Source organism: Brachypodium distachyon, chromosome 1 (genome assembly GCF_000005505.3).
Source record: "Brachypodium distachyon strain Bd21 chromosome 1, Brachypodium_distachyon_v3.0, whole genome shotgun sequence".
Lineage (NCBI taxonomy): Eukaryota > Viridiplantae > Streptophyta > Magnoliopsida > Poales > Poaceae > Brachypodium > Brachypodium distachyon.
Window position 1 is genome coordinate 64,119,473 of NC_016131.3, and position 19,174 is coordinate 64,138,646.

At 44.1% G+C, this 19,174-nt stretch overlaps 2 protein-coding genes across 3 annotated transcripts; both read right to left on the reverse strand.

Moving 5' to 3' along the window:
- Positions 1 to 11,432: 11,432 nt before the first annotated feature.
- Positions 11,433 to 12,471, reverse strand: LOC100830077. The gene has a single exon (XM_003561660.4). The coding sequence runs from the start codon at positions 12,362 to 12,364 to the stop codon at positions 11,525 to 11,527; it is 840 nt and encodes a 279-aa protein (XP_003561708.2). The 5' UTR covers positions 12,365 to 12,471; the 3' UTR covers positions 11,433 to 11,524.
- Positions 12,472 to 15,347: 2,876 nt separating this feature from the next.
- LOC100839941 (anaphase-promoting complex subunit 11) lies at positions 15,348 to 19,144 on the reverse strand. Of its 2 annotated transcripts, none has more exons than XM_014900060.2 (2): positions 18,834 to 19,144; positions 15,348 to 15,922 (listed from the first exon to the last, which is right to left on the reverse strand). In XM_014900060.2, the coding sequence occupies exon 2, from the start codon at positions 15,913 to 15,915 to the stop codon at positions 15,661 to 15,663; it is 255 nt and encodes an 84-aa protein (XP_014755546.1). In that variant the 5' UTR covers positions 15,916 to 15,922; positions 18,834 to 19,144; the 3' UTR covers positions 15,348 to 15,660. The 2 variants fall into 2 exon arrangements, with proteins under 2 accessions (XP_014755546.1, XP_003558100.1); XM_003558052.4 differs by having other exon boundaries at positions 15,348 to 15,928; positions 18,834 to 19,139.
- Between the last annotated feature and the right edge of the window lie 30 nt (positions 19,145 to 19,174).

Consider the following 19,174-nt stretch of genomic DNA (forward strand, 5'->3'; position numbering starts at 1 on the left):
AGGAAAAATAGAGAATTCCAATCCTAACGAATAATTCCTATAGATGTCATTTGTATCATAGGATTTGAATCAAAGGAATTTCATACGATGGAGGAATTCAAGCATGAGACCTAACTTCATTGAAAGTTCCAATGCATCCTCTCTCTCTCTCTCTCTCTCTCTCTCTCTCTCTCTCCTCTCTTACTCCATCTAATCTCAAAATTCCTATGGTTTTCCTAGGGAACATCCATACACACTTTGGGTGGCACTATTCACTCTTTTCCAAAAAATTCCTATGTTTTGAATTTCTTCGGTATTCAAAATGCCATGGCATTTCAATTCCAAGTTTTTCCTACTCCTATGCTTTTGCAATCCTTTGATCCAAAAAGGCCGTAAGTTTATCCACCGTAGGCACCCAATATCTCAACCCAAAATCTTGGATTATGTGAAACTTGGACTTTCCACGAAATGATCGTTTGTTGATTCTACGATCCTTCAACCATCGATCAAACAAAATGCATGTATTTTTATTAACATGGCATGCCCATGAATCCTCTTGTGTGCTCGTGCTCAATGGTATTTTTTCGATTACATGAACAAAACGTTGAAATTAGCATTCAAAGTTTATGTTATATATCCATGTTTCAGTGGCGTAATCGAGCAAATTAAACATTCGAAAAAGAAGGTTCAAGCTATCCAACACATAGCATCTCATGTCCTGGTAACAAATTATGCATCTCATGTCCTGGTATCCAACTCTTGTTCTTATGAGATTGTGCCACAAGATGAACCCTTGATGTAATGTTCCGTCTTGATGTGATGTTGACCAGATGGTCGTCGCCCCCGCGTTGCCATCGCACAGACAACGATGTACAACCCCCCTAGGGCTACCATTATGTTTTTGCTCCGCCATCTTTCTCCTGCATTGCGGCTAGGCAAGGCATGTGCGGCAAACAACATGGCCTTTCATCTTCACGTCCGGTAGGCTTGGGCGATGACAAATCTTCACAAGAGGACCAAGGAACTTCACATGGCTATTTAACGTTCCAAACCGTGATTTCAACCAAAAGTGAACATGCTTGCCAAGTTTAGATAGTTAAAATAGTCATTTGCAAGTTCGCAGATTAAATTTTGTTCACTTGCCAAGTTTATTAACTGCTTCTCTTATTTGTGGAATTAAATTTTATAGCTGTTTTTAACTAACTTCAACCCTTTAGATATTCTTTTTCTGGTTTGTTGCCGTACAATCAATCAAAACATCGACGGATATGCAATCCTTTGAAAATCAAAGAGGCCGAAAATTTGCACGGGGAGCACTCTCAAGATCCCTGAACCCAGGACCTCTCGTCTGACCTAGCCAGCATGCCTTTCTCTTGTCCTCTTTATTGAAAAGTTCGGATTTCTCATTTTTCTTCTTTCTTTAAGGTCAGGGCAAAGTTGAAGGGGCGCGTAGAGATAAACAAAAACTTTTCCTACGCGAACTCCCAAGATCTAGCCGAGGTAGAAGGCCACGAGGATTACCACTAGACGCGCAGTTGCGAATTATTGATGCGGCGCCTTGATGCAGTGCAGTCCCTCGATCCGATCCAGCCGATCCAATCCCGCGATCGTCGAAGTGCTGAACGTACAGCACCTCTGCCGGTATCCACACGTGCGAGGAGGAGCTCCGGCGGCGGACTGCTAGATCCGGTGCGACGGTTGAACTGAATCGGGCTAGGGTTCTCAACGCATGAGAGTGGAAAAAACCGTGCCCTTTAGGCATCCCACGCCCCTGCTTATATATCGAGTGGAAGTGGGCTCCAAGCCTTGTGGCCCATCCACCCTGCGAGTCCAACTCGCATTGTCAGCCCAATTCCAGTTCGGGTCCAACCCGACCAAATACTTGCTCCCGCTCTTAAGTGTGTGACCCCACAGGCTCATGGCGACTTGGACACGATTGGAGTCCGACTCACAATCGATCAATCGGTAGCGGCTCCTAGCAGAACGTGCCGACTCCCAAGTACCATCGAGTCATGACGACGTACCTTCCAATGTGACATACGTCTTAGTCCCTTTTTGCCTCACGATATACCTTGTCGAACTATAGGCGATTAATCGTCATCCCTTTAATAGTTCAACTCTCTTCTCGATCTGTGATATACGATTCATCCGACTAACTCTTAGTCGATCAACCCGGTTAACAATTAACCAAGTCGCGCATGGCCATGCTTCCCGAATCATATCACTCGAGAGGGCCCGGAGAATATCTCTCCAGTCGGAGGGGCAAAATCCCATCTTGGTTATCCACATCACACAGCTTGATTCTCAGTCAACCCGAACTCTGCCTTTATAACTGCCCTGTTACGGAACAACGTTTGACAGAACCTAAGTTGGTGATCCACAACTCGGATTGTGCGATAACCTCAGGTCTAAGGATTACATTGATTGAGACATGCAAATGACGACCTACTCGTTGCATCTCAATATGGGTCAGTCCGACTCGCTAAACTCTTTAGCCGAGTCCGTGTAAGCTGGAATGACATCACCATGCCCATGACAAGTGGAACCGAGTCATCAGCCAACTTTCACATTAGTCTAGGTTATGTGTCCAGCACAACCTCAATGACTAAGGACAATTTAGTATGAACAACATGAATACATAGTTCCACAATCAAATCACATATTCAATGATACATATCAGATGTTCAAACAAGGACAACTCAATAATATTTATGAATACATTGGGAATTACATCATACATGATTGCCTCTAGGGCATATTCCCAACAAAAGTTTGCACTACACTACACTGCAAAAAAGATTAGGAAAAAGAGAACCGCAATGCACTCATAGCTGCGCCGAGATGTTTGGGCTCATACGAGCCCAATCTAATGGGCACCCACTTATCTTCTCGGAGCCGGATTCTGGTCATGCAATCCACAACTCTCGTCATATATGACCAACTCGGTTGCACCGCCACTCCGAAAAAAAAAACTAGTAGAGAAACCGTGACGTTAATTCGTTGCACACTTGCAATCAACTGTCCAACAGATCAAACAATAAACAGTGCATGATCCTCCTCTAAACATGAGAGCCAAGGGTCACGCAATACGGCAATGGTCTGCAATAACCTACTCCCTCCGTCCCATATTAAGTGACTTTCTATTATATGTGTCTAGACATTTTTTAGGCATAGTTACATTCATATTTGATCAAATTTGAGTCACTTAATATGGGATGGAGGGAGTACAACAGAGCAATAAACACGGTATGATCCTTCTCTAAACATGAACGCTAAGGATAAATGAAAGTCAATCTCAAAGCATGGCGGTACCGTGCAGACGATGAACCTTGAAGTCCCCTCGTCACTAGTAGAATCCATAGTTTTCCTTAGTGACAAATACTCTAGGTGAAAGCAAAAAACCCTTAGGTAAAGGCTTTACCTAGGGACTGCTCTAGGGAAAGAACCCTAGGTATAGTATGGTGGGTAAAGAAGGCTTTACCTAGGGGCATTTCAACAGGTCTAGGGGAACATTACTTTACCTAGGGGCTAGAACTCTAGGGAAAGTTGTCACATGGGAGCACCAATATTAGAATCAGATTGCCACATCATCATCTTCCCCTAGAGTAGTTTACCAACCAGATTCTGAAATACACTCTAGGGAACCATAATGGAATTCGTATTGACCATATTTGAATTCATATTGACCATAATTCAAATATATTCAAATGGAGTGAGAATTAATAACTAATAGAAACTGCACACAACACAAATTGTTTTGGTCAATCTCAGTCTTCATTCATATAATATGTTCGTGACCAGTAGCACGTGTTGTTGCTACACCAAAAAAACCATTGTAATTGCAGCCGTAACAAATAAGTAAATTGCTAGAGTTCGCTATGCTCATGAGCAACGATGAGAAAGTATGTACTCCTGTTCCCGACTCATGGAAGAAACGTCCAAACAATCCATCTCGATCTACAGTAGGCTCCTGGACATAAACATTTGAGCTCACATTGTGCTCCTGAAAATAAGATGACACACATTTTAGGAGTTTGGTAAATATATGTACAAAATCTGGGCAACGTAACAGCAGTAAATATGACAATTTGGCCATAAGAGAAGATCATTGTTGTGCGTCATTCATTTGAAGCATTGGAGTTAAAAGATCAACTTACAGAACTACACGATGGTAGTCACAATAATCACAGAAAATTTCACGAAGTGTAGAAGCAATAGCAACAAACCATAGTGGCATGTTATGGAATGAAAAAACTAACTACCTCTAATATAGCAGGTATAGGTAATCTCAGCAGTAAATGATGACCCAATTAGAGACAACAAATAATGCTACCTATAATATTAGTTATCTGAATATACCTAAAAGAAGAACCAAAAATTAGCACAAGCAGTAGCCAATAGTTTCACTTCAAAACTTGGAATAAAAAAAGCTAATCAAAATGATGAAGGTAGAGGATGATGAATATATCATTTAATGCCTTCTTACAATTCAGATTTGTATGAGCAGATTCAGATTCAGATTTCAGGTTTATGTATATGTTAGTATAATTACACATTTGAAGATTTCTGTTGATATAAGTCCTAGATTATTGTATTTTAGACACTTGTGGTGATCATGAGCCGATGAACAATTCATATAAAAGATCATCTATGTGGTGAATTCGCACTATTATCAAGATGTGGCTTTGCTAATACAATAAATATCCAAATGTATACTACTCTAACTTACTTTCGAACGATTTAACTGCACATGAAAACCATCTACTTGTTAGATGCTACTCTTGAGGAGATATCACTTAAAGAAATTAGTTCAATTGCATGTAGGTAGGTACAATCTGACAAAAAAGATCAGGTTATGTTAAGCTAGATGGTTACAACTGTTATGTCAGATTCATGTTGATGCAATTAACAACTGTAATAAAGAATAGGCAAACAACATAGCTTAGTCGTAAATGCATAGTGTTAAAGAAAATTCTGCAACACCGAAAGATATTTTTGCAAGGTTGTTGTTAAATGGTTAATAGAGGATACTAAAAAACTCACAGGAAGTTCAAACGATATACCATAAATAAATTGCATGCGATCCTAGGATGTACTGTATGAAAAATAGTCCGAGAATAAAGCATATAATAAAAATGTTATCAAGGACAATTAGAAGAGGACCTATAATTGCATACCTGCAAAATAAAGTTTTGCAGTTGAAAATAGGCATTTACATGCTCTGTCTTCTTATTACATGGCCTGCCGCTTATTATAAACTATCTCTGCAAACAAACCATCCACAATGTGTAAATATGAATCCGGTAAAAAAAAGGGGTGTAAATATGACAACATATGGTACAGAGAGAACAACTCCAATGAATGAAAGAAACCCTTGGAGAAATTGTGCAGGACTGGGAAAATGTGTATTCTTTTTTTGACGAAAGGGTAGTCTTCAAGTCCTTCTATTTGCTCCTGAACACTATCAATCCCTCATTCTTCTGCAAAATCTAGTGAGACTTATGCATTACGACAACTGGAAAAATCTAGCGAGACTTCATGCATAAGGACAACTGGACAAATGAATGGTTTTCACGCTAAAAAGAACCATTGGCATCTCACCTTGATCCTCTTGATCTCCCTCAGCGCAGCGGAGTAGTAACTGCTCCACCGCCTTGTAGCTGCAGATTCTGGGCAGCGAGTCATAGTTGGCGTTGTTGATTACCACGCTAGAATTCAAGATTCCAAAAATATAATTATATGAAGATTCCTGATTCCAGACACACATCAAGTACACATATGCTAAGCAATTTCAAATCTAACCAACAGCCGCAGGCTTCTAGTGTAAAACAGTAAAGATCAAATTCGCTCGGGGAGAATGGGGAAAAGGGAGATGGGCTCACCACGGTTGATTGCCGCAATGGGTATGGCGACGACGTGCTCACGGCAGTGGCAGTGCCGGTGATTGTTGGTGTTGCTTCTGCTCTTGCAGAAGGAGGTGAACTGCGGGCGGGCGGCGACTGTCGGAGCACCAGACCACGCCCCCAACCGCCTCGAAGCAGGGGAACAGCCTCCACCGGTGCCCTGCACCCGGACTCCTAGAGCAGCAGGAGAAGACGAGGCCACCGCCGGCCTCCCTCGCCGCCTTGTCCGCCGGATCCGGACCCGGGATGGCCGGATCTGGTGGAGAGGAAGGGGGTTGGATCCCCCGTACCGCTGATCTAGGTAGGACGGCAGGGCGAGCAGGCCGGGGAGTGGTACGGAGGAAGAAGAGAAGGGGAGAGAAGGAGGAGGTGCAGCGGTAGGGAGAAAAACGGGGAGAAAAGGGAGCTCGGTAGGGTGGGGATCCTCACGAGATAGAAAGCAGCGGCGGTGGGCACGGCGGGGCGGCACGGGCACGGGGGAACGGGCAGCGCATGGCGGCTTGGAGACGACGAGAGGAGAAAGGGGGCGGGATTTTTTTTACTGAGATCGGAGGATTCTTCCGTGGTGCCTCACAGCCCGTGTCACTGTCAACTAGGCCCGTGCAAAGGGAAGCGTGCCAGTCGAGAAATAGCAAGAAAAATCGCGCGGCATGAGCATTTTTTCAGCCACCAAGGCGTTCTTTACCTAGGTCCGAAATTAACTCTAGGCATACTTTACTTCACATTTATTTTTGGATGCAAATATTATTTCCCTAGAGTTACACTGTTTGCAACTTTACTTTACCTAGAAAATAGAAATCAGCTCTAGGTAAAGTCATCAACCCTAGAGAAAACTGTGATTTCTAGTAGTGCGTGTACGAAGGAGATCAAATAGAATAGCACCACGCATGTGCATTGGTCACACAGACGCTACTATCATCTCTCAAATTCCAGTTTCTAATGATAACAATGACGACATTCTTATTTGGAAACATACGCCCTCCAACATTTGTTCCTCCAAAAGTGCTTACCAAATCTTTAGTCCTTCTTTTTATGGTCACAATGTAGGTTCCCAATCAAGCCTCACGGATCAAGTTAGGAGCATAATTCATTCTGTATGGATAAACAAGGATATTCCCCCTCGTGTGCAGGTCTTCGGATGGCGTTTACTGAGGAAGGCCATTCCTTCGGGAGTTAGAGTTGCAGCTAGGTCTTCACATATAGATCACAAATGCATCGCATGTGGTATGGAAGAGACAGAGTTCCATCTTTTTTTCTCTTGTCACTTTGTGCATGCTGTTTGGTTTGCTTCCCCTTTAGGTATGAGAGTTGAAGGTTTACTCAGGCAAGGAATTAACCAGGTGGAGGATGCAATCCATCACATGATGACGATCTACAATAGTGAAAACTCTCTTTCTCTAATATTTTTAATTCTCTGATCAATTTGGAAAGCGAGAAATAACCAGCGCTTCAACCAGAAGTATTGTAATCCCTTGCAGGTCCTTTATGCGGCAAAGGCCCTTTTAAATGCAGATGAAACCAAGGAGGATCAGACTACAGGATCTAACTTTCCTAAGTCTAACACCACAGATGATTCAACCTCTGTTTGTATTGACAAGAGAAGTGATGCTGCTTGAAAAAATACTTCTTCTGCTTCTTCCATTTCAGGTCTGAGAAGCAAAGCAGGAATTGGAATCTTCATGCACTGGATCAAGGAGGGACACAAACAAGCCATCTTCATCCAAGCCTTTTCTTTTGCAGAGTCCCCATTGCAAGCTGAAGCACAGGCTCTGGAGTTAGCGGCGCTGATTGGAGCAGCTTTGGGAGTGAGCCAACCTAATTTTCTAACTGATAGCCAAGTTCTTGCAGAAGCAGCCGCGAGAAAGGATCCTAGAATGCAACCAGGGCATTGGACCATAAGACCAAATCTGTTCCAATTCCTCAATCATACTCAAGGAAGTGATGCAAGAATTTTCAAGATTAGCAGAGAGAATAACAAGATAACTCATAAGCAGACCCAGGATGCCTACAACCTTTATGACACAGGGAATTGCTTATACTCTTGTCTAGGATCAAAGCATAGATCTTCTGATTGCCCTGTAAAAGCTGCTATCGGAGCTCTAAATGTGCAATGTTGCACATTGTTGTTAGTGACGTGTCTTTGGTGAGTTAATAAATGAATATTTTAATGGTAAAAAAAATAGCGCCACGCATGTACATTGGTCACACAGACGCCACGACATTGGATCCCTGTTAATACGATGATTGCATGAACGGGTCTAACGAATAATGAAGCAAGTTATACGGTCCATGCCTGGCTTCTAGCGCATACCAGGAGTCCATGATTCAGCACAACTCCAGCTTTGTCATGTCGGCACGCCCATCAAAGATCTCATCGTGTTAGATTTATGAAGGCCACGTATGCTGACGCTTACAGCTTAGACCGTCCATGACCTGCAACGTGTGAAATCTGGTTCGCTTCCCGGTTATGAAATCTGGTTCGCAATTCGCGTATATAGGGTGGGTTTTGCATTGGACTAGCAGAAGTATAAAATGCCAAATAAACATTTACGGAGGTGCTTATGACAAACGTAAGTTCGATCTGACGTACATTTGCAGTAAAAAAGTACATTCAGTATATGAATGGAAAAACATATCACTGATTTGAACAGTTGATCTTAATATACACGTCAAATCAAGATGGATATAACTTGATAAAATAAAAAAAATGAACAAAAGAACAACGACGCTAGGCTCAAATTGCAAATTTGTACTCCTGACGTCGTCTGAAACAAAATGTAACCGATCATCTCGTAGACGAACGAGCTCATGGCCTCAGAGGATACCTGGCCAACGGCCCGGCCCAGCACGGCCCAGGCCCGTGAGGCCCACCTATAAACGTGCCGTGCCGTGCCGGCCCGTTCCGGCGAAACCCTAGCCCAGACACGACACACAAGCCCGGTCGGGCCGGCCCGGGCCCGTTTAGCACGGTGGGCCTCACCGTTGGCAGCGGTTCAGTTGCAACCCATTTAACTTTTTCCGACCAAATAAGCATACAAAAAGGCCGCACACTAGTATTAGTCACAAAACATCGCATGGTCAAGTGGTCATGCCACTTGCTAGTGAGATGGAGATCCTGTGTAAAAAGTGTTAAACGGGCCGCACCGTGCCGGCTCGAGGTTGAGGCCCAGGGGTCACGGGCTGGCACGGCCCGTTTATAATCGTGCCGGGCCGAGCCCGTAACGGCCTGGCATGGCGGGCTCGCGGGAAAAAAGCCCGGCCCGTTGGCCAGCTATACCTCAGGGTGAGCTCCTCAAGTAGTCCTTAGGATGGCAATGGATATCCAGTCCATGGATAGCGGATATGGATCGCGTTTTCGATTCATAGATATCCATACATGGATACCCGCCAACTCGTGGAGCGGGCACGGATATCATATTTGATCCATGAATGTCCATGGATACCCGGTATTTGTTAAAATAAATAAATTACTGACATGTGGATCCACTCCTCGATAGATGTATCTTCCGTTACTGCAATAAAGTACTCCCTCCGTCCCAAAATAAGTGACGTGGATTTGTATTATTATTTTGAGCAGGAATATCTTATTTTTGGATTATTATTATTTTTGTTGAACACAAAGTAATATACATGTCTAGTAATCCAATTAACTTTCGCACAGTTATGCATATGATTTTTTCCGTGTAAACTCCAGGACATCTTAAAATTTATCCTGAGTCCACAACAAATTTGAGTCACTTATTAAACGGATGGAGTGTATTGCATGTGAATAATCCATGGATATCCGAATACCCGGTGGATATAGATGTGATATTGTTTTGCATCCACGAATATTTTCGTGAATAGATAGTTGGTGTGACGATAGATATGAATATGTATATGGATTTGATCGACCCGTCCAAACCCTTCCCTTTGCCATCCTGAAGTAGTCCCAGTCCTGTATCCCCTCTCGACCTGCTCGCCGACCTCGGAAGCCTCCACTCAGAAATCAATCCATGCGCTCGGCCCGCAGTTTGTGTCCTGGTCGACGAGCTCATCCTCCACTCCACCCATGCCCTTGCAACCACCGATCTCATTCAGACTTCAATTTCTATGCCCCTGTCGGTGCCATCATCCCTTTGCTCCATGCTGCATATCCCGCCGGGAAGGGCCGCAGGTGGGGCGTCTCATCTCCGGGCGCTTATTTACGCAGTTGAACAACATCGTCCGGGACTCATTCTTCCTTTTTTACGTGCTTCCTGCGTTTCATAATTCTTGTCGAAATATCACATGTATCTAGATGTCTCTTAAGAATAGATACATTTATTTTTAGACAAATTTGAGACAAGAATTATGAAACGAAGGGGTATATAGTATATCGCCCTCCAATTTATCCAAGATGAGAGGAAAGGGTCTGAAGCTGATCCATCTTGATATCCTAGTACTTCATATTCGGTTTGGTCCATAAGAGACAATCATAGAGTTTTTTCTTTTTTAGAGAAGTACTATCAAATCATTTTACTAGCAGATTGCTACAGTATTTTCTGGGGGTCTCATCTTTTTTTTAGGGGTCTGGGGGTCTCATCTTAGTCGGCCCAACTTGTGAGACTTAGTATGGGCTTTGAAAATGTGGGACTCTTATTTATAAAAGAGCTGTCAATTTTTGTACGAGCCCAACAAAAAGTCCGTTTTTGGTTCTCGAAAAAAAAAGTCCGTTCAAACAGAGTCTAATGTTTTGAGCTAATAAAGTGGGGTACTTCGCTAAAAAAAAAAGTTCGTTGAAACAAAGTCCAGTGGCCAGACCATGTACCAACCTTTTGTTCTAAAAAAATGTACCAACCTTCTTATAAATAAAAAACGGTTTTGCTATTTCTAGGACGATAGAAAATAACAATTTCTAAGTTGATGCTAACAGTCAGATTCTGAGATTTGTTCAAGATTGATGTCGTAACTATAAATGAGGAGAAAATTTTACTCGGATAGTTATGATTGTTGACTGAGAAAGAGACATTCCAATAAAAAAAATCATAAAGATGTCAAAAGTAGAATTCACTCTCTTGATAGTATTATTTTTGTGTGTGATCTTCTTTCGAACTGCTATCTTGTTGTCTTGGTTGTGGGAATTACTTTTTATTATCCAGTCGAAATCATTTTTCAAATTATGTACTTCCTCTGTTCCATATCAAATGACTCAAATTTGTCCAAATATGAATGTATATATACCCCAAAACATCTACATATATGTAATATGTCATCACTTAATATGCGACGGAGCGAGTAGTATTTTTTTTTGTTCGTAACACATTTGGTAATATGCTATACTCCCTCCGTTGCACTAAAACAGCGACAAATATTTAGAAACGGAGGGAATAACATATAAGAAGAAACAAAGACCATTACACAACTTTACCGGTTTAAAAATCAGGAAGATATTGAAGGTTATTATTCTCACCATCACGACTGTTAGCAAATGTGATGAGAAATGGCCAATCGCTGTACGGCTCTAATCATAGGCTAGCATTGCCCGAATCCACAAACGAACACCGCACAACCGTAACCAATGCAACGACAGAACAAGAGACCAGTAAAATTGATGCATTCATGTATCTGAGTAAAAAGTAAAAACACTGCGCATGTACATGTAAAACTTGCATCAACCTAAGCTAGCAAACGCTCCTCTCCATCATCTCGTTGTACTGCAGCCACGAGATCTGGCGCTGCAACTTCATCTGCGCGTAGAACCTGGCGATGAACTCGTCCGCCTTCACGTCCACCCCGGCATCCCCGCCGCCCTCCGCCGCGGCTGCCGCGCCGAAGCTTGAACGGCTCGCGTCCATCATCGCCTGCTCGAGCAGCTGGTCGTCTTCGTCCGCGCCATCGTCCTCGAGGCTCTCGACGTCGCACTCGCTCGGCTCGCCATCGTCGTAGCAGCAGTCCTCCGTGTCGCGGGCGCCACGGCGGAAGAAATAGCGGTCGTCGTCTCCGTAGAAGCCGCAGGCCGGGGTGTCCGGGACGGCGGGCGCGATGCAGGGGATGAACCGGAGCACGCGCGCGGACGGGGTGCGGAAGCGGAACGCGGGCGTCTCGTCGATGGAGAACTCGCGCTCGCCGTAGCGCAGCCGGTCGTCGCGCCGGCCGAGGCCGAGGTGGAGTCCGCGGGTGCGCCGCAGCGTCTTGAGCAGGCGGAGGCTCTGCACCGCGCTGCCCCTGCGCGCCCAGAGCACCGCCAGCCGCAGCAGGCGCCACGCCCGGCCCCTGATCGACGGCTTCCGTTGCATCGCCTTATTAGGCGTCATCATCATCGAAGGCATTGTATTTGCCCGCTGGAAATTCGGGCAGAAGTAGAACGTTTGCGAAGCCTGCGTAGCTGCTGTTGGCCTTGTTGATTGCTGCAATGCTGCCCTGCTCTTTCGCTTTCGCCTTTTGCCTTTTGCCGAGGAGGTTTGTTCGGAGGTTTTGGGGAGCTGGTGATGAGATGAGTGGGGCAGCAGGGAGTGCTGCATAAATAGGGAGCCGAGGTTGAGCTGTGCTTTGCCTCGCTTGCGTCGTGTGGGCTGGAGCGGGAGCGCGACGGGAGAGACGAGAAGCGAGCGCGTTGGTTAATTGGCAAGTTGGCATAAGCTGGAGCAGCAGAGCAGGGGATGATTGAAGTCGTGGCGTGTGGGGCCCGGCCGCCGGAAGGGGAGGGAGGGATCCCGGGCGCTACCCCTGATCGACCGGATTTACGGCAGGAACGACACGATCGCTTGGATTTCGTGTTTGATGATTTCCGAACACGGTTTACCCCTGGCCGCCGAGTTCCGATTGTTTTGCCTTGCAAGTTCGTCAAAGTAGTACGGTGCTTTCCGAATCAGTCACTAGTCACTACCGAGCACTGGCATGACAGCCAAATGTGAAGAGTCGAAACCGAAACCGGCGGGCTACGTTTGTCGTTTTCGGTGGCGTTAACTGTTACTAGCCGGCCAGCTCAAGGCTTGGTTGCGCGTTCTGTTTTCTAGTCCCTCGTGATGAGTCGTTTACGAGGTTCTAGAGCTGTAGATCGGCATGCTATAACGTCAGGAAACGATTTGTTTTAACTTGTTCCTCTAGGAACGAATGCTTCTCAAATGGCTTGGAAAGATTATAACTACAGCTACGCGTTCCTTTCCTTCGGTCACCTTCTTACGCAATTACTCTACGGTTGAGAAGATAGTACGGCCACGCGTTCCTTTTTCCTGTGTTAGCATTGGCTGTTCGTGAGTGGGGAACATGGCGGCTTGCTTAGAGTAGTTAAGAGGCAAACCGCGTAGGAGTGTGAACTATGAAGAACTGAAACTCAACTACCAGCGTAATCTCCGCGGTTGTAGCAGTTTCAGGACCAACGAGCAAGTTGTTTACTCCAGAAAATAATACGCGCCGCAGGGTATACAGCTTGTCACATGCGACTCCAGGACCAACGAGCAAGATGCCAGGCCCAGTGCTCCACGTTGTCATGCCGCACAGGTGAAACCGTATACGCAAACACACCAACCGCTCTCAAGTCTCAAGACGACGACAAAGCACACGAATGCATGGTAATGCAGGACAGTCTCGAGGGACTCTGGAGGCTCAAGTCGGTCTTCTTTACCCCTGCAGCAAAACCCTCTTTCTATATTGAGTTTTTCTGTTGTTGTTGAGAAACTTCCGAGTATTGTAAAAATGGTGATGCCAATTCTGTTTATTTGCTACTACCTGTAATAAAATGCTAGTGTTTAATCAGAGGCTTGATTGGTGATTACGAAGCCCAGCAAATGTTTGATGTTTTCTTTTCAGATGTGGGAGTAACAATGATCTGTAACTTCTAACAGGATGATTTCGTGATATTAACACAATCATGCTCAACCAAGCTAAGAAGAGGCTTTTCAGATGTAGGAGTAACAATGATCTGTAACTTCTAACAGGATGATTTCGGGATATTAACACAATCAGGCTCAACCAAGCTAAGAGAGGCACTAGCCCGAAGCTTCCTTAGAAATTCCAAAACTCAAAAACACCAAGAAGAAACAAATTGCTGATATGACTCTGATTCATGGGGTCACATGGCATCCCCCCAGCCCCAATCCAGGCTGCCAACCAGAAACAGTGGTCACAAGCTGGAAAAAACAAGCCTGTCATGCAACCACGCAAGTAACCAAACTGCTCACCACAAACACACGTAGTAGGCCTTGGTTGTCATATAGCTGCAGCCTAAAAAATTCCATGTAGAATACAACACTTCACCTGAATATTTGTAGTTATGCAGCTTGGCAGATCTGCGAGCAGAACAAACACGAGCTAACGGTGATCACCTGGCACTTGAGATCACTGCTGTCATCCGTCACCTGAGAATAAAATATCTACTTTCCATTAGGTACTGAAGGGTGCTGTGCCATTAGCCAGACAAAGCATTACTCTACCTGCTTAGCATGAAACGAAGTAGCGGCCAAGGAATAGCAGGAGTAGAATGCCCACCTGCCCAAAATAAAAGACAGCACAACAAGGCGTATCTACGCAAAACAGATTCAGATCGAAGGACCTCTGAAAAGTCAAGACACGGTCTGGATGTCCCTAATTAACGGAGTAGAAGGTGACCAGACAGTATGTTCTAAATACCAGACAGTATGTTCAAAATACTATCCTGGTAGCAAGCTCAATCAAAGAATTTGGCAATGTTTTCAATGCTGTCTGCCAAAAACCTACGCCTAATAAACTAAATTTTATGGGCTAAGCATGATACTCCATCCGTTTATAGTGGATGTATATGTATTTCAAAGTTCAGCTTTAACCACTAATTAGACAAATAAAGTGCAGTTTGCGTGTCACAAAAGTTATGCCATTGTATTTATATTTAAAAAAATTAGAGGTATACTCGCAAAAAAAAAGAGGTATAATTTTTGTACTTCCTCCTTCCATAAAGGTTGGCACAGATTTGAACTAGAGCTGGTTCAAAGCCGTGCCAATCTTTATGGAACAGAGTGAGTACCACACAACTCACATATTATTGGTGTAATTGATGGTCAAAGTAAAATTTCAAAATGTGTGCACGTCCACTGTAAAAAAAAGGAGGGAGTAATTCTTTACTTATTAGCCTAAAACAAATACTGTATGCTAACTTGGAGTGATTCTTTACTTATTAGCCTAAAACAAATACTGTATGCTAACTTGGAGTAATTCTTTACTTATTAGCCTAAAACAAATACTGTATGCTAACTTGGTACAGTAAAATCCAAGCCATTGATGATATCTGCTGTGGTATAATTGGCATAAAATACAAACACCAAGTGTAACTTGCTGCCCTTTGATGTTTCTGAAGTGATGAACTAACAGATGCTCCCCGAATGCTTAAATAACTTTAGTTTGAGATGCCGTAGCCCTTACTCCTAACGCATGTGTCACTGTTAAGTGGATATAAGTCTGTAGATATGAGCAAAACTAGGTATTTGCTATAACCAGCTAGTACTGTTCAACCGCAATTGAGTTCACCATTGCTGGCATGGGGAAAAACATCTTAAGGTAAACAGCAAGGACAAGAAAAAATTTGTTACAATCCCAGGCAGCTTAGACCTTTCAAATGTACCATTTAATTTGCTTGATCACAAACTCGGAAGGACACCATAGCTAGTTAGCTACGGCTCATAAGCTCGCAGTTACACTTGGCAGATACAGAACATACTGGTTTCCAGAAAGTATTATACTTTCAGGACAAATAACTACATGTCTACATCCCAGTAAAACGTCCACTCTAGATAATTCTATAAGGAGTTGTGGAAATACTTGGTGCTGACATATCATGAGACGCCCTTTAGCCCTTGAACTGCCACTCCCTACGGCACATGGGGCAAAGGGGGGTTGATGTTTGAGAATTGACCCACTTGAGTATGCAGTGAAGATGGAATGCATGGTTGCAGGCACCCCAAATGAGCGGGCAATCATCACCAGGGAACTTACAATCAGGGCAGCAGCCATCAAACGCCATCCTGCAAATGCCACATGTCTCATCTTGCGCGTCCCATGTCCATGAAGCCACTGCATGCCACTGAAGAACCTTGACCTTCATTTATTACCTGATACTATACAACAAGAGATGCAATATACGAGTCATGAGAACAATATAGTAATTGCAGCTTGTCAGATAACGGTCAGTAGGGAATTAAGGAAGCCAAGAGAAGTGAAATTCACTAAATTAAATGGTCTAAAAGGGTACAGGTATTATCTTTAGCATCTTCAATTTTACAGCTAAACTTGCAGGTAGAACAACAAAGCACATCATCCAAATGGCTCACAAGGATACAAGTCAATAACAGATTATCCTGAAAAAAGTACTCCCTCTGATCCTAAATTCTTGTCGTGGTTCTTGTTCAAATTTGAACTACAACTATGACAACAATTTAGATCGGAGGGAGTAGCATTCAGAGAGAGACATGCTCAACACACTTCGTCATGATATGCAGGGGCAAGGCTTAACATGGTGCATGGGAACACAGCAGTTGAACTCCCAGTTTTGGGCAAATAAGCTGTGCCCACTGCCCAGACCAGGACACCAAGTACAAATGAGGTCATCTCAGATCATCCTTGCACGATGGAGAAGAACATCGTCAATCCACATGTGGATGGTTGGATTCGAATGGATAAAGGAGGAGGATGGTATGTCAAGTTCGAAATGGATTAACCTATCAAGAAAGATCAAATTGACAGAACTGTGTTGATAGATTACATGTTCACATAAAAGGACTTTATAGCTGAAGGGATCACAGAGGAAACATAATAGGCCAAAAGTAACAGTAAATCAGGAATAATCTTCAATAATAAATGGCGAAAACAATGAAGCCATATATAGTCAACCAAGGGGGTCGCTTCTTATCCTAGCCGTCCCATCTTTAATAGCCATACAACTCCCTCCTCTAGTACCTAACGTTCCATCTTCTTTGGAATCACACTTGTTCCCTAGTTCGTTGCATCATGGAATTGTTCAAGGAAATAAAACAGGATTAAAACTTATCAAATTTCTGAAATTCTGAAGTAGTTGCTGCAAGAATGTCTTGAAACGAGTCAGCAGGTTCAGGCCAGAATGTTTTAAGGAGGCATATACAATATGATTCAATTATAGGCACCCAGCACGAAATATCTAGTTATAAGTCTTCAAAAGTGGATAATCGGAATACTAGCTCGCACTAGTTTCTCCAAGGACTGCATCACTAATATGGCAGTGCATGCTTTCAATAAGATACTGAAATCTGCAGGAGCATAATGACAATTAACTGGTACATTCGCAGCTATAAAATGTCTTAGAGCCCTTGAGGAATGTCATATCAGACGCTTAGAGGCCTCAGTATGCTCGTCTGTTTAGTTGCACTTTTTTTGTTTGAATGTTTAGCTGCATAACTGACGATAATCTCAAACCAAAAGTCCAGAGCTTTTCACTGTGGACAGCTTCAGGATATAACAGTGTAGGACAAGCTGAAAGGTAAGCTTGCTATATGCAGTTCTTGACTTCTTGTGTTGTACAATACCTCCAAGTTGCTGGTATTAAGAGTTCAAGTGGAAAAAAATGGTGCACCATGGAATGGATAAGTAGCAAGATAATCTCTAGTGTATCACAATTCACGATAATCGACAATGTCCTCTAATTTCACCAATTTGACATCAACAATTTGGTGCTCAGTGCTACTGATTTTAGCAGCCATTCCACTAATTGCTGTGAATTTGCCAAGAAGGAACTTTAAACGTTGCAGGTTCCCACTCCAGAGATGGCTGCAACTTACATACTTTTCTTTTGCAACATGTCTCAGTTTTTTTAAGAAGAATTATTGGCCAGCTGCACCTGGTGGTCTGTCTCATAAGAAAATATGTATTGTTTCTTCCAATTAAGGAGGTCTCCAGGAGCTATAAATTCTTGAGGTGAGAAACCAATGTACGGCAGGTGTATGAAAGGTACTACTATAATTCATGGATCCCAGGGAAGTTATAGTAAACAAGAAACTAAGATATGCATAAGGTTTGAGCCTTCCCTTGGCACAAATCCCAAACTATGCTCCGAACTGGTTCGGCATGACCTACAATACCCAGTGCATAAGGAAGCAAAGCTGCTGCAGAAATGGTGTTGGTGTTCCGAAAGTGAACCCCTGTAAACCAAGACATCTCTACTTCTCTAGAAACCCATCTAGCATTCGTAAGAACTTCAGCTTCCTCATGCTCCCTATCGCAGCTAGCAAGTCTGGCTGACAAGTTTCAAGTCATATTTAAATTTCCCATGCTCACCAAGTCGATGGCAGACACACAGCGGTAGTGGTGAGGGTGGGGGTGGAGGACGAGGAGACAAAGATGCAGCATAGAGCTGGGGAACGGAGAAGATGAGGACGCTGCTGGAGCAGATTGGGGCACTACTGGCATTTGTGGGGACACAGAATGGAGCAGCATTGGCAGCGGTAGGGGCCGCAATAGCAAGGGTCAGGTCAGAGCCAGTCAATGAATCGAGCTACAGATGAACATTAACCCTCTGTCATTGATATTCCTAGTCCTTTAATTGATCCTCGAGCTTCCTTCTATACCCTTGCAAAGCTCTCTTGCATCAAGCGCCTTTTCGCCAACCAAATATCGGAACAGGGCACAGCGAATGATGAAAACCCAGCACCACAGCCTGGAACGCCATAAGAAGAATACCCTGACACAAGATCATTCTCCATCACTCATTGACTCGAAGTATCGCAGGGAGGACGGCTAGCATTGGACTAAGGCATTTCCTCGAACACCTTATGTCCAGAACTTCAATTTGCAAACTAATCTCATCCCTCATAAGGAGAACCCCATGCAGCAGCACCTTCAGTGGACGAGTCCGCCCGTGTCATCACGGACCAGCACACAGTCGAGTTTGGAGTTGGGATTTGGGTAGGGGTTTTAACAGTGGCCCGAGGCCGCACACGAACTTGGGTTTCGGGAGGCGGCGGCAGCTAAGGTTTAGGGATAGCGATGACATACCTTAACGGGAGGGTGGAGGAGAGGCACGGCGTAGTCCGCCGTAGCCGGTCGCCGCCGTCGTTACTGAGTGAATGGATGCAACCGCCACCAGCTCGAGGGGCGAAAGGGAAGCGGGTTGACGGTGGTTCTGTTTGACCAAGGGAAGAGGAAGAACCAGCCTTACTGTAGTTACCGTTTTTTTTTTCGAGAGGGCCTTGCTGTAGTTACAAAGGCCCGTTACAGCAGCCCTGGGCCGAACTGACGATGAGTTGCGGACCTTGTGGCGCTGCCGATGATTAGTCAGGTGGGATTTCGGGGAATAGTACCACATCGCGAGCGGAAGCAAGAGGCGACAAGGTACG

Excerpts from the sequence above, each read along its gene's own strand:
- LOC100830077 (XM_003561660.4), bottom strand. The coding sequence starts at position 12,364 with ATGCAGCACTCCCTGCTGCCCCACTCATCTCATCACCAGCTCCCCAAA.
- LOC100839941 (XM_014900060.2), bottom strand. The coding sequence starts at position 15,915 with ATGAAGGTCAAGGTTCTTCAGTGGCATGCAGTGGCTTCATGGACATGG.